The sequence below is a fragment of the Balaenoptera musculus genome, chromosome 15, assembly GCF_009873245.2.
Source record: "Balaenoptera musculus isolate JJ_BM4_2016_0621 chromosome 15, mBalMus1.pri.v3, whole genome shotgun sequence".
NCBI lineage: Eukaryota > Metazoa > Chordata > Mammalia > Artiodactyla > Balaenopteridae > Balaenoptera > Balaenoptera musculus.
Window position 1 is genome coordinate 16,989,109 of NC_045799.1, and position 22,405 is coordinate 17,011,513.

Consider the following 22,405-nt stretch of genomic DNA (forward strand, 5'->3'; position numbering starts at 1 on the left):
TCTGACTCTATGAGAACTGCTATTTTATACTTTTCCAGAAAGTCTGAGACAGGGTATGATTAGGAGCCAAAGGGAACCAGGACAAGTTAGAAGCTCCTTAGGGGCTTAGAAACCTCCTGCTCCCCTGGGTCAGGCCCTGGGCCAGCCATGCCCAGAGTCACAGGTCATGGGCCTGGGTCAGGCCTCCCTAATAACTCCCCTGCCTGAGACAGGCCTCGGGTGACGGAGGAAGAAGCCAGCTGTTTAGCTCTGAGCAGAAGGGATCTTCCCAATCCAACCGTCCCGAGAGCCAGTCATCTCTGTGTCCCCCGAGACTAGCAGAGCAGGGCACGTGGTTAAGTGCCCTGTAGGTATTTGTAGAATTATTAAGAATCTCTGAGGCAGCTGGTAATAGGTCCCGCTCCCAGGCCTCTCCCCAGACTTGCAGAATCCCACTCTCCCCAGGCAGGGGTCTGGGAAGCAGAACTAGGCTAGCCCAAGCCCTTCACCTGTGAAGGTGGTGGGGGGCAGCTAGACAAGAGTGGAAGAATTAGCCTGGGATTACAAGTGTAGCATGGGGGCAGTTAGTGGTCTCTATTCAAGGCGACCGTTCCACTCCATCTAGTGGGAACTGGGGTGTAGGAGAGGGAGACTCTGTGTTCTCTGCCAGAGCAACTCAATCCAGAGCCCCAGGCTCCCCAGTTTTGGAAACCCTAGCCATGCCTGACTTTCATATTTCTCCCCAACAGTCTGTCCAGTCCAATCCTTGGAGTCCCAACAAGGATGTGACTGGGGATGGGGTGGGGGGCTGGGGCTTGCTGAAACAGAAGAAGGAGGGTTTTGGCCAGGTTCACAGAGTGTGAATCCCTTGAGCTTTGCCCAGAGGCCCTGCCCCTGGCTTTTACAGCCCAGGCCCCCAGCCAGGACCAAGTGGCACCTGGTCTCTTCCATGAGATCCCCTGCTCCCAGGAGAGCAGAGTCCCAGCCTGTGGGCTGCTAGGGACAGCTCGGACTCTGATCTGTGGTTTTAGGCTTTCAGCCTCAACCAGGTCTTTGTTCAGACCGGGAAGAAAAAGGAAAAAACTACAGGGATCTGTCTCCGGAGAAGGGGAGGGGGAAGGCAGCAAGAGAGATTGGGATGCCTCATGCCCAGTCTTCACCCCCTCGCGTGTGGGGTGGCGACAAGGGAGAGGTGTGGGTGAATGAGAGGGGTGCCTGTGAGGCTGACGGGGAGGTGGGGGGGATTGCGGCGCGGTCATAGATGCACCCAGAAGAGTGTGTGTGTGTGTGTGTGTGTGTGCGCGCGCGCGCGCGCTGGAGGTGGGGTGACGACTCTTACATGAACTACTCATGGCAGGGCGTGCCCGAGACCCTCGCCAGCGGACACCTGCTACAGTTGAGGGGAGATGCCCCTCCCTTCCCCCCATTCACCTGGTCCCCCCTCCCGAGTCGAGACGTCTGCCCCCTCCTTCCCTCCTCTCGCATCCGTCCCCCCACTCACCTGTTCTCCCACGGCTTCTTCCTCTCTCCCTCCTCCCCCCACCGCCCCCTATACCTGCACCCCGGCCGGGCAGATGGTGCGCGGCGGCGCGGCCCGGGGGGAAGGGGCGAGGACCCCACGGGGCGCGTGACCGTACGAGCCAGCTGCCCCGAGCCACCGGACCCGGCGAGGGTGCGCGAGGAGCCCGCGTGGGCCAGGCGCGGGCGTGTGCGAGGCGCGGGCGTGCGCGCGAGGGTGTGTGCGCGGCCGAGGCGGAGCGTCGGGCGGGTGGGCGGCGGCGGCGGCGGCGGCGGCGTTAGGACTCCGGGGACACCGCCCCCCGCCCCGCGTCCCGCCCCCGCCCAGCCGCCCGCCTCAGTTCGCGCTGCGCCTCGGCTTCGAGCGCAGCGGCGCCGGCTCCGCGAGCCCAGCGGCGCGCACCGCCTGCGGCCGCGCCGACGATGCGGGGCCGCCCCGCGCCCGCCCCAGTCCCGGCCCCCGCGGGAAGGGGCTGAGCCACCGCCGCCCGGATGGCGAGCCTCGCCGCGCTCGCCCTCAGCCTGCTCCTGCGGCTGCAGCTGCCTTCGCTGCCCGGCGCCCGGGCGCAGAGCGCCGCAGGTGAGTGCGTCCCCGGCCCCTTCTCCCTCCCCGGCGCGTCCGGGCGCCTGCCGCCGGGCCCCGGGAGAAGAAAGTTGTGCAGGGTCGCGGGGGATGCGGGGGGCGGCTGGCCGGAGCCCGGGTCCCCGACTGCGGCCGCGGGCAGCCGTGTCCAGGCGCCCCCGGGCCAGCGTGCCGGGCCCCCGGCGTCCCTCGGCCGGCCGCGTTCGGCGAAGTGCGCCGCTTTACTTTCCTGCGGACCCCCCGGCCTCGAGTAACTTTCCGCGGCTGTGGCGAATATTTCCGCTCGCCGCCTCCCACTTGTCGGAATCTGTCACTTGAGTGTGTGGGGCGGCGAGATGGGAAGCGGCATCGACGCCCGGGGTGGAGCGTCCTCTCCCCGGCAGCCTCCTGGGCAGCGCGCGCTTTTCATGGGGAGGACCGGTCGCCAGCAGGCCGAGGCGGCCAGGGCGGTGGCTTTTCTTGTCTCACGGGAGAGACAGGCGGCCCCAGACTTGCTCTAACCACGCTGCTTCCCTGAGCTTGTCCTGAAGCCGCTGAAGGCACCGTGGAGGTGTTGGTGTTAAGGATCGAGACGGCGATCCCTCCTCCCGACCCCGTGGTTCTTATCCGAAGCAAACGGGCGCCCCTGTTAAGGCCCTTCAGGTGGAGGGGCTTTGACCTGTGAGCGTGTCTGCTCCAGAAAAGTTTGGGGGACTCGTATTTGGATTTGACCATGGGGAGGAGGCGAGCAGAGGTAGTTCCCCCTGTGTGTGTGTGTGGGCGTTTGCCCTGGCATGCTACTAATGGCAAGTTGGCATGCAGAGGAGGCCACCAGGATCCGGGATCTTACACATCCCCAAAGCCCGCGGGAGGCAGCTTCCAGCCCTGAGCCCCCAAAGAGTAGGCGGTGGGGGAAGGAGAGAAGGGAGAAAGGGGTGCAGGTATGCTTCCAAGTTCAGAATCACCTTGCAGTTTCCAATTAGCTCAGGTGTGACCACGCTGAGGGGAGATTGCTGGGATCACAGGGGCAGGCTGAGATGAGGTAGTGGGACTTAGGAAAAGATTCGTTTTGGATTGATGAGTAACAGCGGTGCCCATCTATTATCACGCTGAAAGAAAGAGAAGGGAAGAAAGAGAAAGAAACTGTGGGGGAGTGTAACCTCTTTAAACAGGCTGCTTCTGAGGTTAAGAGCCGCTGGAGTGACATTCCACTGGAAATGCACTGGAGTCTTCCTTGCTCCAAAACGGGAACTGAATATGGTACGTTTGCGAAGGAACAGCTTGTTTCGTGGCTGGGAAGTTAGGTGACTAGGACACTTCTTTTGAGGTGTGTGAAGCTGAAAGGTTGGTTTAGCAAGTAAGAGAAGAGGGACAGCCACACATCATTCTGAAGATGGTGCACAATTCCTGTTTTCCTCGTTTTGGGTCTGTGTTAGGTGTGCTAGGGCAGGGAAGGAGGAGGATGCTTGGGGGCAGTCCTGGGGACCAGGCATCATTTGTGACTTAAATTTTTACTATCCTCCAAGACCTGGCCGGCCTGCCACCCATGAATAGTACTCAGGTTTCTGCGGCAAGAACCAGTGTCAAAAATACTCCTCCACGGGTCTCAGAGCGTTCTTGGGTGGCGTGCGGTAAAACCGTACGGGCTTGGGAAGCTGCCCGATGCTAAAAGCAAGCCGGCTCCGGATGCTCCCGCCAGGTGGCGCTCGCCCACAACTGTTAAAATGCAAATCTAGTTGCTTTTATCTCCGGAATAGAACTTCTTTTCAATTTTTAAGTGAGTAATGTGTTTATTCAGCAGCCTTTTGTTAAAACATTTAGAGAAGTGTGAGGAGCAAGCACCTTTTCTTTGTTTGCTCTTCGGAACACAGGGGAAGGAAAAGCAATCCTGGAGTACAGTTTGGGAAGAAATTTAAGGCACCATGTTTCTTTTGATTCGACCTGAGCTGAGTGGCTTGTGCAAACCTACTTTAGCGTATACTTAGCAAGTGGCTGCGTTTGTTCCAGGGGCTCCTTAAACGAGGGGGGGGGGATTAACTTGTGTTGGAGATTTGATGCATTCTAAGCCTCACTCATTTGTAAAAATGGGAATTTTCTGTATGTATCTATTCTCTCCTTTCTGGTTTAATGCTAACTAGAACACTTAAGTTAATTATTTTTTCCAGGTTTCTAACATCTGCACTTGTAGATGCAGGAATGCTGCAAATGTTGACTTTTAAAAATGGACTTACTTCTTACTTTATTTATAAATGCAGACATTGTTGGAACCCAAATCTAAATATGACTATAGTTTGATTTCTTTGAAAGAATCTGATTTAAAACTTTGGGCAAGTTTGGGTAAATAATACGTTTAAAAACTCAGTGGTGTGCTCTCCATATTCTTTTAATCTGAAAATTCTCAAGTCTCGAAAGCAATTTCAGTTTGTAAGCTTACATCCAGTACACAGTTGGGGTGATATATTTTGCTGTAATGTGTCGGTCACAGTGTCCAAAAGTCAGTGGTGAAAGCTTGTCGTCAAAAGGCAATTTCCTTCTTCCTTCTTGTGAGATGTGTTTCATGAGCCAGGATTATTTTTGTAAGCAATGATGGCAAAAAAAAAAAAAAAAAACATTTAAAATCAGCCTCTGAAAAGTGTGGCAAAAACATGATTTGGGATAAGGAAACAGTTAAACAAATGGATAAGGGGATAATTCGTTTATTTACTAGTGGGTTTCAGCATCCGTACATTGAGAGCAAAAATGGATCTGAGAGGGACTGACTTGCCATCGCAATTGTTAGTGATGTAGTCATTTAACTCGATAATCATTGCCACATACCTCTGGGGAACTGTTAGCAGTACAGTCAAATTTTACTTTCTCTCCTGGATTGCTTGTTTGTTTCCTAATAAAAGAACCATTAATGTGCAAACCTGGCTAGGATTCTGTTTCAGCAACAATCGCAAACATGTTCGTAGTGAAAACAGACCACCGTCTTGGGTTACAACCCACTGCCTTTCTCCTCTCCTTCTTTTCTTCTTGCTTAGCTCCTGCAGGCTCCAGGCTGCCAGCTGAGACGGCATCCTCTGTAGTAATGTAACTGTCACCTTTCAGAGCCACAATCACAGGACATTACAGCATCATTTTTTTGAGCATGGGATACTCCCATGACTCTCTGGCAGTGTGTTGCTGTGGAAACAAGAGCAATGCCATATAGGCAGTGGGTCCTTGATACACAGTTATTGATGATGATGAAGAGATGGTAGAGTCTCGTGGCACCTGTGATGGGGGACGGGGGAGTTTAACTCGGGAGGCAGCCTGATTGAACAAAAAAGAGTATGAGCTTTGGAGGCTGAAGTCCTCAGTTTGAATACTGCCCCTGCCTCTTTCCAGCTGTGTCAGCCTGGGCAAGTCATTTCCTTCTCTAATCCCCAGCTTCTCATTTGTCAGGTGAGAATGATTATAGCTGCCTCCCTGGATTTTGTAAAGACTAGATAAGATGATGCAGGAAGAGTGAGTGCATTGTACTACTTTATCCTGAAGGGGAGCCTTTTCTCTTACTTGCCCTGGCATTGATGCATGTACGCAGGCCAAGGGGGCACTGATGTTAAGCTCAGTTATGAATTGAAAATTAGATGGCTGGGTTTTGGTGATGATTTTTAGTGTTTCTCTTTTTCTTCCTTTTGGGGGCTTGATTCTCTGCAGCCACTTGTAGAAAGGGATTTGGAATGAAACAGGTGATACTAATACATTTGGCCATTCAAAGGTTTAGATAGGCGTGTTTAGTTCCAAGCATGTTTTACCTTGTAAATGAGAACGGATGGAAAACAGAGTGGTCGCACATTGTAACGGGACAGTGTTCACGTATGTCTTCCCTCCCTTCCTACCACCCTCCTCACACTGTCTTCCTTGCCTCCCGGCTCTTCCTCCTGCTCTACTGCCATCTTTTACCTAACCTAGAAATCAAGTGCGTGGCACTCTGGGGCTGTGAGGGGAAAGGTGCTTTGTGCACTTGACAAATAAGCAAAGACTAAGTAAACACATAGAGGGCTCTGGCGGTCCAGTAAGTAAAAAAGCTATGAGATTATTGAAAACAAACCATGCCTGACAGGTGTAATAGCATTTGCAGGCACATTACGGAATTGGGGCTAGGAGGCAGCACCATGTAGATATTAGAAAGTAGTTAGAGTGTCTTGTGAAATCTTATAAAATGGATTCAAATTGGTTTGGAGAGGAAGAATGCTGTGGGTCTTCTATGGATTAAGAGCAATCGGATGCAGCCAAAGGGACAGCGGGGGTCACTAGTGTTGTGTGCAGGTGGGACAGGGTGACCAGAGGGGGTGATGGGATTCAGCAATGGATGTGGTCTTGCTGGACACCCTTATTTGCCTGGAAGAGGGAGAAACGACCATGATCATATTTATTTATTATCTATTGGTAAGAGTTGCAGGTTGCAGAAAAGATACAGAGGGACGCAGTGAGGATGCGAGGTATAGATCCCAAGGGATCTGCCAGAAGTCAACTGTGAAAAATGGGAATTAATGTGTCAAAAAAGCAGAGTGGTGAAAGGATGAGGAGCCACTGAGAAACAGTGATCCTTTGGCCTGTTTTATTTCAAAATGTCAGCATTGTTTCCCTTGGTACATCCTAGGTATTTACCCAGGTGAGGGCTGCTCAGAAACCCCACCAGATCCACCATCAGACTGATGGGTGACTAATAAATTGAAGTGAGTCTACAGTGTTACAGACAATTTTTTTTCACACTCTAGTCAAGCTGCTGAAGTATATCTGACACACACATTCACTGGTGCACAAGTGGAATAGATAGAAAGTCTTTCCAATTTCTTGAATATTCAGCTTACAATCTTCATTTGATGCTGGAGGGAATAAAAAATGGTGACGCCACTTTGGTAAGTGGTTTGGAAGTTTCTTTAAAAAGTTAAACGCACACGTGCCATAGGATACAGCCATTTCACTTCTAGGAATATACCCAACAGAAATGAAAACATATGTCGACACAGAGACACGTACGTGAATGTTCATAGCAGTGTTATTCATGGTTGCCAAAAGCTGGGAATAATCGAAATGTCCATCAACTGGTGAATCCATCCAGTGGAATACTACTAGCAATAGAAGGGAATGAACTATTGATAATATGCTACAGCATGGATGAACCTCAAAAAACATTACACTAAGCAAAAGAAGCCGGTTACAAAAGATTACATATTGTATGAAATATTCAGAAAAGACAAATCTGTGGAGACAGAAGGCAGAACAGTAGTTGCCTGGGGCTGGGCATGGGAGCAGGGATTTGTAGCAAGTGGGCATGAGAGAACATTTTGGAGTGATGGAAAGATTTGAAAACTGGAAGGTGGTGATGGTTGAGTAACTCTCTAAATCCCAGCTCCCGGCTTGTGATATGAACTTGGTAAGTTACTTCACTGTTCTGAACCTTTATCTCTGCATCTGTAAAGGGGGCACACCAGTGCCCTGGTGCTGCAAGAGCCAGAGGTAACTCCTGTAAATTGTCAAGCTTGGCTCCTGGCACAAAACAGGCACCCAATAAGCGGCATCACTCTTAATTGTGCCTTACCAGTCTCCAAAATAGTTTGTTGCATTCATTATTTGCAAGGCGTTATTTTTGGTTTGTCCCTCCACCCCCCTTGTAGGCTCTTTAGACTGTGAATTAAATCAATGAGCTAACGTTTCTTCCCTCTCATCAGTTTGGCAAAAATGAAAAAGTTTAAGGCTATCAGGTTTTGATAAGGATCTGAGCAATTAGGTGGCTTTGTTCACTGTTGAGTAGTGACTATTGAAACAGCTTTTTTGAGTGCTCACTTGGCAATGTCTATTAAAATTGAAGATGCGAATGCTTTGTGCCTGGAGTGTTTTGGTAGGGTTCGGATTGGGGGCGGGGAGGGAATAGACCATTCATTCATTTTCTTTCTCATTAAGCCAAGGATGTAGAAATTTAACAGAAGGGTGGAAGTCCCCTTGCTCAGGAGCAGATACAACATGCTTTTGGCCCCTCAGTTTCCTAACAGGATGAACAACTTTCAGGGGTGAGGAAACAGCTCATATTTTTCTGCCTTTTGTGAGGGCTTCCATCAACACCCCAGAAGAACGTGCCACCGGCAGTTCATGTGCTGCTCTTAAGATGTTTATTAACCTCAAACATTCTGGACATCATGACACGTGTCCTCTTCCAGGGGAGGACGCAGTGCTGTCACCCGCATTCCTAGCTCCAATTTCCCAAGACCCTGGAAAGCCTGTTCCTCTCGGATCACCCAGACTTAACTTTACTTCCCTTTTATCCCAGTGGTTCCGAAACTGATCATGAGATCACAAACCCATTTCTCTTGATCCTCCTGTAATTCATAGTGGGTGGTTATTTATCTTTTAAGGGTCATGTATTTGTCTCTTTGGAACCAAGCATGAATTCATGAATTCATATCAGCAAGGAGAACTTTTTAAAGCCTGCTTAAAGTTTAATCCTCATGAATGGGGTGGCTTTGAATGGCCTGTACTTGCTCTTATGGATTATAATTATGACTTTTCTGCTGCTCAATTGATCACAAGTTAGTCATTGGGAGCCCCTTTAAACCAGATCCTTTTTCACCATTTTCAAACATCTTTGAGAGCATCCTGATTTTTCTGTGACAACAAGGAACTTCAGGCTTACCCCTAGGTTTTCTGTCCCAAACATGTAGTCAGTTATTTATTTTTTTAAAAAAGAGCCCAGAGGGAAGAGATATGGGGACATATGTATATGTATAACTGATTCACTTTGTTATAAAGCAGAAAGTGACACACCATTGTAAAGCAATTATACTCTAATAAAGATGTTTAAAAAAAAAGAGCCCAGATCCCTTTTTGTGGAGACATCAGAACCCGAGCTGCACATTGTGAGGTTTTATTTGAACACTGGAAGAGAATAAAACAGGGGCTCTTGGTAATGTTAGGGATAGAAAAAGATATTTTAAACAGCATGCCTTTATGACCATTTCTCTCTTTGGTTTTTTTAAAGTTCATTTGAGCATGAGAACGTATTTGTCTAATTAAAAATAATTTTGTCGTTGTCAAGGTATGTGCTTAAATGTGAGTATAACCTTGAAGTTGATGTCACTATTCTTTCTTAAGCATCTTGGAATTGGCCCCTAAGTGCACAGGTCCAGATGATTCTCACCTGTCAGTGTTTGTTGAGCACCTGCTTTCTAAAATGAAGAAAAAGAAACCTATCCCAGTCTCATCCTAAGGCAACTTGGTGAGTTGTCTATTGCCGTGTAACAGGTTGTCCCCCGAAACTCAGTGGCTTTATTTTCTCACAGTTTTTCTTTGAGTCAGGAATCTGAGTGGCACAGCTGGGTTCTCTGGCTCTGGATCTCTGCAGTCAAGATATTGGCTGGGGCTGCAGTCAACTCGGCTCGAATGGGGAAGGGTCTGCTTCCAAGATCACTCACTTGGTTGTTGGGAGGATTCAGTTACTCATGGCTGTTGGATTGAGGGCCTCAGTTCCTCATGAGCTGGAGAGAGGCCAACTGGGTTCCTTGCCAAGTGGGCCCTCCATCACAACATGGTTCCTGGCTTCACCAGAGTGAGCTATTGAGGGGACAGGAGAGCGTATGAGCAAGCCGGAAGTCAGTCTCTGTAACCTCATTTTGGAAATGACATCTCATCACTCTTGCCATCTTCAAGTAAAGTCACTAGATCCCGCTCACCCACAAGGGGAGGGAATCACACAAGGGCTTGACTACCAGGAAGCTGGGATCTTTCATAGCCACGTTAGGAGCTGCCAACCACAGGAACCTCAAATAAATGACACGCAGTATAGGAAACCTTGTATCTTGGGGAAAAAAATACAAACATCACTTTTAAAGTGTGTTCACATCTTTTCATTCTTTTTATTATTTTGGGCACCAGTATCAGTTCAGTGTCAAGATTTCACTCCTTAAAGGACTTTGAGTAGAGAGATTTATTGTCTCGTAATTGACTTAGCTTAAATCTTAAAAAAGTTAATTATGAAGGTCAGAAAGTAAAAAATGAATTAATATGAAGATTCATCAGAAAACTTTTCAAACTTTGTCCTAAAAGTTGAAGTACTGTGTTTTTATAAGACTATAAAACGTTCACACTAGGATGTAGGTTCCACTAGAACCATTTTATAATAAACACTAGTAGTTTAGGGCTATAATAAAGTTTAGCTAAAATTTACTATTTTTATTGCATATAGATATCCCAGTTCAAAAATTTAGTACTTAATATTTTATACCTTTTCGACCCATGTCTAGAGAGTTTTTTTATTTTCACATAAGACTAAAATTGATAATTTATTAAGTTACAGTGATTGAAAGGTTTAATGTAAATATACAGATTATTATTTGGATCAAAACATGTCCTGCATGTACGTTTAGTTTTGATTGCTGAGGCAGTAGTACAGTCATTACAGAAGAACTTCAATCACGGTATTCTTTTAGGTGACTGTGGTTGGGGCCCATGAGATCTTCCAGGAGGGATGGTTTTGTCAAAATCCAGATGGGCTGACCAGACATTGGAGTTCCTGATGGGGATGTGCTCCAGGAATTTACCTGTTACTCAGGTTACCTATTTGCTAGGTGGTGGTTCCAGAGGTCCCCATTGTGCTTTCCTAGGCAGTTGTAAGTAGGCGGGAGGGTCACCAGTTTATGCTGGTCCCAACCCCAAGCTCTTTTGGATTCATCTCCGTAAGGTGACCTTGAGGAAGGAGGAAACCAAGACACCTTGAGTTTGCCCTTTATATGCCTTGGGGAAATGCTTGTCTGGGTTCCACTTCCAGGGGCTTGGACTTTTGAGCAGTTTCTCATTTATTCATCGTCATCTTCAGTCCTGCTGAGTCAGGCTGTGCAAGGTTGGGTGCCAGTCACCCCTCCTGCTATGAGGGAGGTGAGGGCATAGTTGTCCTAGGTGTCTAGGTCAGGGCTGCTGCACGTGGCTCTGTGGAACCTGCACAGCTGTACATGCAGGACTGGGTCAAGGACCTCATTCTGCTCCAATGGATCAGCTTTGAGTTCAAAGCTATTTCCATGTTCAGCCTCTCTCCTATTTCCAGAACCAGAGCTCCTGATATTTTTAACTATTATTTTTTCTTTCTTCTGCCAAATATTTTCTGCTTACCATCTCTGCACCTGTTACATTATCTTTTTACTTGTTGTTATAGGAAATGTATGCACTGGGTTGGGGGAATGGTTTTCAGCTCAGAAACTTCGGAAACTAAGACTTTAAGCAAGACTCTAACATGTCTCAAACCAGGGCTGGGGAGGGATGGGGTGGGGTGGGAGGAATGATCAGTTATATTCAGAGGCCAGGAGCATGGCCAGCCTCTTCCCTGTATCTCAGCTGGCTCCAGTTTAGGATGGTTATCTTCCTCTAAACACATTGTTTGGAACAAAGCAGAGGGCAGCTCTCTAACACTTGGATTGCATTGTCTTGAGACCCTTTAAATTGGATTTATGGAGGAACTGTGGAATCTCCTGGAAAAGAGGAAACTTGTAGTTTCCACCTGTTGAGATGCTCAGTTCAAACATGCAGACACCTTAACTGAACCCAAGTACCATACCACTCTTGCTTTAAACAGAAGTTTAAAAAACTTTCTTGGCGGGGTGTACTTATCAATGCACAATTTTCCCTTTCAATTAAATCTTTAAAATTTTCTGTACAGAGGATGTGTATTCCAAGTATAACATTATTTCTGGGACTTGACCCCTTGAACACGATTTTTGGTGGAGGAGTCACCTGAACAAATCCCAGAGTTCCAAGGTCACCACTGTGTGTAAAGATGTACACATATTTTATTTATTTTTATTTTTTATTTTTTTATATTTAAATGTAATTTTCTTTTTTTTAACATCTTTACTGGAGTATAATTGCTTTACAATGGTGTGTTAGTTTCTGCTTTATAACAAAGTGAATCAGCAATATATCCCCATATCTCCTCCCTCTTGCGTCTCCCTCCCTCCCTCCCTATCCCACCCCTCTAGGTGGTCACAAAGCGCCGAGCTGATCTTCCTGTGCTATGTACACATATTTTAAAATAGATTTTCTTAGTTTAACTTGGGACCGCTCTCCTTATTGGTCGCTATTTTAGTGAAGGTTGATGAAGTCAGAACTCCCTTACCTTTATTATCTTTACATCTTTTTGCACATAAAATGTTCAGCATACATTTAAATTCACTTGTATGCAGAAGCACATTGTAATTGCTTTTACCTGAGAATCGACTTAGCAATTCCTAATTCCACTCTCATTTCCTCGTACCCCCAAAACCTCAGCAGGTATCATTTGTCATTGGAAAGTTGCTGACCACCTGTTCCACCTGGAGCTCTAGGGGTCCTTGGTACCTCCCCTATTCTAGCCTACCTTTTCAGATGTCTAACTGGGGGCCATCCCTTTGTGATCTGTAGGTTTTGGCTCAAATCTGACATTTCCTTCTTTTGGGGTCTCAACTCCCTTTGGAGATTCTTAGCTTTAGCTACCGTTTTGGCTCATATAGAAGATTCCAGGAATTATGCCTTGGGCTCATTGCCCTTGGCTCAGCCATCTTTTACTATATGCAAGGTCCAAATGGTATGAAGCAGAGGAACAGTGAAGGAATTCCACTTGGCTCAGAGCCTCTCACAGAAATTCTCACGTTTCAGCATGTTTTACTTATTGTTTCCTACTTTGGCATTCTGATCTCAGAGTAAAATCTGGCCATGATAGTGAGCACAGCATGCCTGTCCCATTTCTGACACCAATGGCGTAATTAAAATGGATTACAAATTATCTGGCAGAGACCTTGTATGTGCTCCAAACTTCCATAAATTCCTGATTTATTTAGCTAAAGATACAGGATATCATGGAAGTGAGGTGACTACAGAGAGATGAAGCAGATGTGGTGTCTTGGCCTGACCTTTTCTGGCCTCTTGGTTCCCCTCATGGGGTGCATACTTGCTGGTGACATCTTCAACACTGGCAGAATCCTGCTTATGCACAGAAGCAGCCCAGTTTTGGCTATGCCATTGCATAGCATCTTGGAAGATCCTATACTAAAAATATGAGCGTCTATTAAGAGATATTTACCAATATTTACAAATAGATTCTTCTGGTTCATGAAGCAAACTCAGCATCTGCAAGGCCACATCCTTTTCTGTAGGAAGACAAAAGAGCCAATTTTATGGATGTAACAATCGAATATTGTATTAATAATCACACTGTGTATGTTTATGTTAGTATAAGAAGCAAAATGGAAGGCTACTCTTCGCAGAATAGGTATAGAGAGAAATGGAATTGAGATGGTAGATAAACGGCATTTTGGCTTTAATTTGTAATATTCTATTTCATTTGAAAAGGAGAATACATTTAAACTTTGTTAAAATTAGTTGATAATTCTTGATAGAGAAGAACATAGGTGTTAATTATACTTCTCTTTGTAATATTTCTGCATTTCAATTATTTCCTTTAAAAAGTGATACCCTTGCAATTTAAGATTTGTTGTAAATTATAGGGATTTTAAACATACGAACTGTTCCTCAATCATTCTTTCAAAACAAATTGAGGTCTTATTTTCTTTATGGAAAGCTGCCTTTCAAAGTCTGTAATGAGGATTCCTATGGGGAATTCTAAGACCCCTGCATCTGGTTAGAAGGAGCAAAGGAGAGAATTGTGTTACAAATGTAGGGAGGCACTTGAGCATGAGTGACTTGGGGCCCAGATGGAGGGGCCTTCTTAGGCATCAGTGTCCATCTACCTCCTACACCTTCTCTCTCCTGGGGCCACATGGAGAAATAACAGAGATTCTTCCATGGGGCAGCCTTTGGGTTTGCTTGAGGCCTTGGGTTTGCTTGAGGAGGGTACATTTGACACAGAAGAATAATGTTCCACAATCTTTTCAATGTTTAGAGTTGCTGTGAACCTAGGCACAGTTTTCCCATCTGTAAAATGAGCAGATGACTTTGGTGTTTCTTAAGGGCTGGAGTTCTAGTCTCTGACTTTTAGGCTTTTGATTGTTTCCCCTGAAAATCAAATCATTTGACATCTTTGATAGGGGTTAAGATACTAAAAATCTACCCTTTCCCGATGAATCAGTTTTGTTATTTGACACCATCCATAGTCTGTTCAAAAGGAATAAGTTGTGAAATCCCCAGGTCTAGGAGACGAAACAAACAGAATCTGTTTCCAGGATTGTTCATTTCAAAGGGCGACTCCATTAGTCCGGATTAGAATATAACAGAAGGAATTTTCACTCTCCTGGGGTGAAAATTTCTAAACCCAAAAGAGTATACAGAGGAGCGGAGCATTTGGCTCGTGTTGGAACGGAAAGCAGAAAACACAAGGAGATGACAGGTCATTTGGTGAAATGATGGATGATAGGGGAATAATAATGGGCAACCAGATTTAAAAGTTATGAAAATCACGGGTGCACCGGGGTGTGTCTGCAGAGCCTGAAGGATTCAAACTGAACACCAGGGAAGTAAATACAAGAGAGGAAATGACTGCCAAATAGGGAACACTGACACTATTGTGTACTTTAAAAACTTAAAATGAGCCAGGCATTTTTCAGAGGCTTTACTAATTGTCACTTGTAGAGTCTTCATAACCGTCCTATGTTGTGGGTACAGCTAGTGAGTGGTAGAGCCAAGGCTTGAACCCGAGCAATTTGAGGCTGGAATCTGTGTTCTTAGCCACTGCTTCCTGCTCTCTGCCCGGTTTACTTTGTGCCAGGTGCTGTGCTCAATTCATCCTTAGGGGAAAAGTTTAGGTCCCACTTGAAATTCCTGGGTGGAAAGCCTTTCTTCAGAATTTTCAATGAGAAAATTGCAGGGGAGTTCTAAGACGTCATTGAATTCTCATAATGATCTTATGAAGCAGGCACAACAATCCCATGTATCAGGTAAGAGAACCGGTTTTATGGAGGCTCAAGGGCTTGACCACAGTCATACTTGAGTCATCTCATTTCAGAGTCCAGGTCCTTAAACACATAATGTTGAATGTTAGGAGACTTTTCCGAGTGGGGGAGAGGGGCTGTCTTCCTAAGAAAGAAGCCCCATCTTCTCCCCAAATAAGTCTCAACCATCCCAGTATCAAAAGAGGGTAATTCATAGAGAGGACCCTCATTTGTCCTAGAACAAAAGTTGGGCCCCTACATGCGGCTGATTGCACACTGGGACCTCAGCAGCTGAAGGTGCCACACTCCCAGGAACTCAGATGGGATGAAGGGTTCATCCCTGACTATGGTCTTTGGACCTCTGGGTCTCCAGCAAACGCAGCATTTTAGGAAAACACTTTTTGGCTGGACATGGTTGTTTGAATTCATTTAACCCACAGGATAGTCACCCTGTGGATCTGAGAGAGGTGATTATTTGAGTTTTACAAATGAGCAGCTGAAGCCTAAGCCATCAGGTGGGACTGCCTTTGAATCTGTAGGATGCACCATCAGCTGTTGAACGTCAGAGATTTTTGCAGCAAGACTTTGGTTCTGAAATATAAGGGCCTGTGTAATTTTATCTCTAATCTTCCAAAGGCACTAAATACCTCCCCGTTGAATTTTTCATTGTGTGCCCTACGATAAAGAATGTGTAAATCCCTTCTCAATTTCTGCTCTTGTGACTGCAGTTTTTGAGCTTGGTTCCTGATGTGACCTTTTGGTAGTTCTTGGCTGTTTTTTCTTGTGGAATCAGGTCTGGGGCAGGTGGACCCATCTGCTCTGACATGAAGGAAAGCATAGTGATTGAAAGTGCAGGCTCTGATCTCAGACTATGTGGGCTCAATGCTGTGCTACTTACAAGCTGTATGACCTTGAACAAGTTATTTGAGCCCTTTGAGCCTCAGTTTTATCATCTGTGAAATGAGGCTAATCATAGTAACTTGCTTGTAGGGTAGTGTAAGAAATCAATGAGGTGATGTATGTAAAATGCTTAGCCTGGGGCCAGGCTCATGGAAATTGCTCAATAAAGGCTAGTCGTTCTTGGTGGTGATGCCGTTGCTGGAGGGTACTGCTGGAACTCAGTGGAGCACAGAATACATGGCGAGGGTGACCAGTTGTCCTGGTTTGTCCAGGATGGAGGTGTTTCCCAGCATGTGGGACCTTCAATAGTAAAACCAGGCAAACCAGGATGAGTTGGTCACTCCAGTGCCCATCCCAGGCCACAAAGCTTTGTTCAGAGTGACCTCATTGCATATGCTGTGCAGGTTCCTGGAAGTTGCATGTACAATTCATATTTATGTAGCAAATAAAAAAAGATTGTCTGATATTTGACCTGCATTTGATAGATGTTACTGTAGGAAGAAATAGAATAGCTTTTGTCAGTTTCCAAAAATATCACCACTAGAGGAGGTGTCTGGGGTCTCCTGCTGTATCTCTCTGGATCCTGACGGAAAACAGAATTATACTCCAATGTGTTGTGACACTTTAATGAAAGGACTGTACATGACTGGGGCTAAGGGGAACCACAAGGGGTGCTGAGACATCTAGGGACTAGGAACAGTGGGAGATTATTAGTACCCTTTAATTTGCAAAGGGGCAAGGGGAGGGAATTGTGTTAATGGAGCCCTTCTTTGTACTGCTCTGAGCTCCAGGAGGCATGAGTCCTTTGCCCTCTGGTTCTAATTGTGTTTAGCAGATGGGGAGCACTGGCGGGAGATGATAAGGCAGGAGGAGAAGCTCGGGGTATTTATCGTCCTCCCTTCCTGCCTCACTGCTTTCTGGTATGGCTCTACTCCTCAATGGCAGTGCTTCTCAAAGTGTGGTCCCTGGACCAGCAGCCTCATCATCACCTGGGAACTTTTTATAAATGCAAATTTTGGGGACCCACCGCAGACCTGCTAAATCATAAACTCTGGAAGTGGGTAATCTGTGTTCTAAGAAGCCCTCTAGGTGACTCTGGCACGTGTGAAAATTTGAGAACCACTGGTCTAGGGAGCAGAGATATACCATTAATTTCATGTGGGGCCTTTGGCCAATTAAGTCCATTCTCTGGTTTGGAGGACCGTTTCTGTCTCAGCCAAATGAGAGGGAGCTTTGCCATCTCTCTTCGTAGCACTTGATCCTCTTAAATAGTCTTTTTTTTTTTTTTTAATAAACTTGGTTATTTATTTATTGCTGTGTTGGGTCTTTGTTGCTGCGCGCAGGCTTTCTCTAGTTGCTGCAAGCGGGGTCTACTCTTCGTTGCAGTACGCGGGCTTCTCATTGCGGTGGCTTCTCTTGTTGCAGAGCATGGGCTCTAGGCACGTGGGCTTCAGTAGTTGTGGGCATGGGCTCAATAGTTGTGGCGCACAGGCGGGCTTAGTTGCTCCGCGGCATGTGGGATCTTCCCGGACCAGGGCTCTAACCCACGTCCCCTGCATTGGCAGGCGGATTCTTAAGCACTGCGCCCAGGGAAGTCCTTAAATAGTCTTTTTAAAAAAAAAAAAAAAATTTTTTTTTTTTTTTAGTTATTTTTGCCTGTGTTGGGTCTTCATTGCTGTGCGCAGGCTTCCTCTAGTTGCAGCCAGTGGGCCCTACTCTTTGTTGTGGAGCGCTGGCTTCTCATTGCGGTGGCTTCTCTTGTTGTGGAGCACGGGCTCTAGGTGTGTGGGCTTCAGTAGTTGTGGCACGTGGCCTCAGTAGTTGTGGCTTGCAGGCTCTAGAGCGCAGGCTCAGTAGTTGTGGCGCACGGGCTTAGTTGCTCCGCGGCATGTGGGATCTTCCGGGACCAGGGCTCGAACCCATGTCCCCTGCGTTGGCAGGCAGATTTTTAACCACTGCGCCACCAGGGAAGTCCTTAAATAGTCTTTTTATTTATTTATGTCTTTATTTTCTGACTCTTTTCTATTAGAATTAACACTCCATGAGGGTCAGGACTTTGTTCTGTTCACTGCTGATCCCCTGTGCCCAGCACAATTCCTATACATGGTACTCCATGTTGGTGAATGAATGGATAGGAAGTGATTTCTAAGATCACTTTTAGCAATTTTAGTTTTAATGTGAAGATTCTGTGTTCTGTCTTATATAATAATGGGTAGTTTATCCTAAATCTGTCAGTCTGAAATCTCAACCTACAATTCCATTTTTTGTAAAAAAGGAAAATAATAATCGATGAATTAAAGAAAGAATATTTAAAACACCCTCTGTGTGCCAGGGACCATGGCACATGCAGTATGTCACACATTCTTTATTTAATCTTCAGAAAGGCTCTGTGAAATTGGATTACTATAAAGGAATGCTATCTTAGTGAGGCTGTGTGACATACCGAAAGTCACATAGCTGTTTTTTAAAAATTTTATTGAAGTATAGTTGAATTACAATGTTGTATTTAATTTCTGCTTTACAGCAAAGTGACTCAGTTATACATATATATATTCTTTTTCATATTCTTTTCCATTATAGTTCATCACAGGATATTGAATGTAGTTCCCTGTGCTATACAGTAGGACCTTGTTGTTCACATAGCTATTAACTGGCCAAACCCAGCTTTCGATCAAGCTGTGTTCACTTCCAGGCCAGTATTGTTTCGATTTCAGAGCTGTGCAAGATTCAGAAAAATCTACTGAATTGCAAAGATTGATTACAAAAGAATAGTTTGCCTTGAAATCTGTTTTGTCTTGGGTCACTCAACATGTTGGAGAGAGGATAGGCACTGAAGTCAAAAAGACCTGAATTAAAATCCTGGCTCTTGCCACTTAATGTCTGTGTGTCCTTGAGCCAGTTACTGTATCCCTCTGAGCCTAGCTTCCCCCATCTGTCAATAGGGAATAATTCTACCAGCGTGGAAGGGGCGGTTGCAACCATTTGAGATGATGCATATAAGATACCTGGGAAGTGATAATAGCAGTGGTGGTTTCTAAGAATTTTTTGAGAATTGGTAATTCATGTATGAACTGTAATAAGTCTCAGTTTCATCGGTGGATTTTAGAGTTTACTGTTCTTTATTAGGAAAAACTGATAATGTGACTTGAACTTGCAACAGTCTCTGGAGATATTCTCATTCCCATCTGGGCTGGCTGTGGGCTCAGACTGCCTGGGATCCCTAATCGTCTTGCTTACTTGCTGTATGTCCTTGGGCAAATTAGTTAACCTCTCTGAGCTTTAATGTCTTTATCCCAAAATGGGGAATGATAGTACCTATCTCATTAGACAGTTATGCACGTCATGTGAAATAACATATGTAAGGTGGCGAATAAATAGCGTGAAAATTATTATCATTGTTAAATGGGAATTTCTTCTGCATATCATATATGTCCATGGTCTCGTTACTGTTGAATTTTAGACATGCAGGTGCGTGTCTATGCACATAGGGAGGCATCAAGCAAGGTCCTACCTAGAAACAGTAAATGGTAACTGTACACCAGGCATTGTGTAAAAACTCCTTTCTCCTCTGAAATCCTACTATTCAGAAGCCTCACCTTCTAGGGCGATGTCAAGATTTTGGAAAGAAGCTGAAGAGTCTCTGGGCTACCCAACAGATGTTCAAGCCACACACAGCTGCTGTCCGTTCCCTAAGGGAGAGCCCCCGGACTCTTGCGTATGATTCCAAGCCCAGAGAGTTTGGAAGGAAGGAGACTGGCTGCTTCACGGGGACATGCTTGCCGTGGTGGTTAATAAAGGGAGTGACGGCCTGATTGCTAGAGAGGAGCAGGAGAGCTATAGAAGAAGCAGTGAGATCTCAGTAAACTCAGTAGCTGGAGCAGTAGCACGTGGGCAGAGGACGCTCCCCTCCTCTGAAGGCCCCGGAGACTGCACCTTATTGCTTTGCTCAAGACGCTGTGGCAGTCATGGCAATTATGATGTCAGGATACAAAACTAAACAACAAAAAATTTTTTTTTTTTAATCCTAAGAATTAATACCCCAAATGCTGTCACTTTAAAACAAAACGATGTCCGGAGAAAGAACTAGGTGTGGGTTCCGAATACAATAACTGATCTTTTTACGGATAACCTTGAGTTATAAGGAAAGGCTAAATTGTTTTCTTTAATCCCATTATTCTACTTTGTAATGTTTTCTACGGTATTTTTAGGCATATCATTCCATTTTAACCTTTGCTCTTAATAAGTGCAACCACCTTTTTGCAGTTAAGAGGTTGAATCTTAGATGCAACAGAGGACCAACCCAAGGTCACACAGGTGCTAAGGGTGGGGGGCAAGGCCTGAAACCTGCTGTTTAGATTTTGAACCTGTGATGTGCACCATGGCCCCGTTCTATCATGTAGGAGGCAAGGGCAGTTTGTAGAACATTTTTAAAGACTTCGTAGACACAGCTCTTCAAGTGTCTGCTATGGTGGTTAGCATGATGCCTTCCGCCTAATGAACCCTAGGTTTAAGTATGTAGGAAACTGAATTAAAGAGCAAACCTTAGCTGTCCGGAAAGTTCTGATATTGTAAAGGCAGGTTTTCTTAGGAGCAACTGGAATGAAGGCAAAGTGGGAGGGGACAGGCGGGTAGGAGGAAATGCATAAAGAGAAATATAGGTAAAAAGAGGGAGAGTCTGGAGGGGCCAGGGGGCCTGGAATAGCATCGAGAGGCCAGTGGTGAAACAGGGCACATGGCGTTTCCTTGGAGAAGTATGCTGCTGCTTTTTCTCTGACTCCTTTGATTTTGCTTGACCTGACTCTTCAGGGGAGCAAGTTTACAGCCTAAGGCTCTTAGTTAAAGATAACTTTTATTTGGCATGAGAAATTCATACTAGCATGGGAAAAATTGCTACGGACTAGAGATTTTGATAACAAACAATGAGACAAGAGCCACGGAAGGATACCCCACCTCTGGCTTCCTCTGAGGCCAGTTCTATCCAAATGGTCTGGGAGGCCCGTGGCTCAGAACCATCTGACTCCATTCCTGGTGTGAGGCAGGCCAGGCTGAGTGCCGTTATCCCTTCCTCCCAGACCCAGAGATGGCCATGCCACGGTTTGAGTCTCCTCTTTGTCACTTGCATCAAAGAGGAAGATTTAGCAAATGACGTCCCTGTGTTGGAGGAAAGGGATCAAGATGTGTTTAATGTAGAGATTCTTCGGTGTCTATTCTTTTAAATTGGTGAAAGCTTAGTGCAGTGCAGTTGGAGGTGTATAGAGAGTTGACAGCATGTGACTTCTGGATTAGGATGACTTGAGAAATTCAAATTGAAGTGGACCCTGTGTTAGTTAACTATTGCTGCCTAAAAAATTACCACGAAGTTAGCCACTGAAAACAGTACTTACTGAACCACTTAAGCAACTGACAATGACATTGGTTATCTCACGGTTTCTGTGGGTCAGGAGTCTGGGCATCTCTGAGCTGGGTCCTCGTCTAAGGGCCTCTCATGAGGCTGCCATCCAGACATCAGCCAGGGCTGTGGTCTCATCTGAAGACTTGATTGTGAAGGATCTCTTTCTAAGCTCATGTAGTTGTTGGCAGCATTCAGTGTTTTGTTTTTTTAAAAATTTATTTTATTGAAGTATAGTTGATTTACAGTGTTGTGTTAGCTTCTGGTGTATAGCAAAGTGACTAACTTATACATATACATAATAGTTTGCATTTGCTAACCCCAAATTCCCAATCCATCTCTGCCCCCTGCCCTTGGCAACCACAAGTTTTTTCTCTATGTCTGTGAGTCTGTTTCTGTTTTGTAAATAAGTTCATTTGTGTCATATTTTAGATTCCACATATAAGTGATATCTTACGGTATTTGTCTTTCTCTGTCTGACTTACTTCACTCAGTATGATAATCTCGAGTTGCAGCCGTGTTGCTGCAAATGGCATTATTTTATTCTTTTTTATGGCTGAGTAGTATTCCATTGTATATATGTACCACATCTTCTTTATCCATTCATCTGTCAATGGACATTTAGGTTGTTTCCATTGTGAATAGTGCTGCTATGTACATTGGCGCACATGTATCTTTTTGAATTAGAGTTTTCGTCTTTTCTGGATATATGCCCAGGAGTGGGGTTGCTGGATCATATATGGTAACTCTGTTTTTAGTTTTTTAAGGAACCTCCATACTGTTTTCCATAGTGGCTGCACCAATTTACATTCCCACCAACACAGTAGGAGAGTTCCCTTTTCTCCATACCTTCTCCAGCATTTGTTTTTTTTTGACTTTTTAACGATGGCTATTCTGAAGCAGTGTGAGGTGATACCTAATTGTAGTTTTGAGTTGTATTTCTCCAATAATCAGTGATGTTGAGCATCTTTTCGTGTGCCTATTGGCCATCTGTAGGAAGCATTCAGTTTTTTGCAGGCTGCCAGACTGAGGGTCTTGCTGCCCTGTGGGCTGTCGGTTAGAGGCCATTCTTAGTTCCTTGCAACATGGGCCTCTCCGACACAGTGGCCTGCTTCATCTCCCCAGCAAGGGAGAGAGTCTGCTAGCAAGACGGAGGTCACAGTCTTATGTACCTAATTGCAGCAA

The 22,405-nt window shown here is 45.6% G+C and overlaps 1 protein-coding gene across 11 annotated transcripts in view; it reads left to right on the forward strand.

Moving 5' to 3' along the window:
* The first annotated feature begins 1,984 nt into the window (after positions 1 to 1,984).
* PTPRT (protein tyrosine phosphatase receptor type T) overlaps positions 1,985 to 22,405 on the forward strand; it is a 1,089,879-nt gene continuing 1,069,458 nt past the window's right edge. For all 11 annotated transcript variants that reach the window (XM_036826097.1, XM_036826100.1, XM_036826103.1 and 8 more), the window contains exon 1: positions 1,985 to 2,077. In XM_036826097.1, coding sequence (XP_036681992.1) covers positions 1,990 to 2,077 — 88 coding nt within the window. In that variant the 5' untranslated portion in view covers positions 1,985 to 1,989. The remainder of the gene's footprint in view (positions 2,078 to 22,405) is intronic.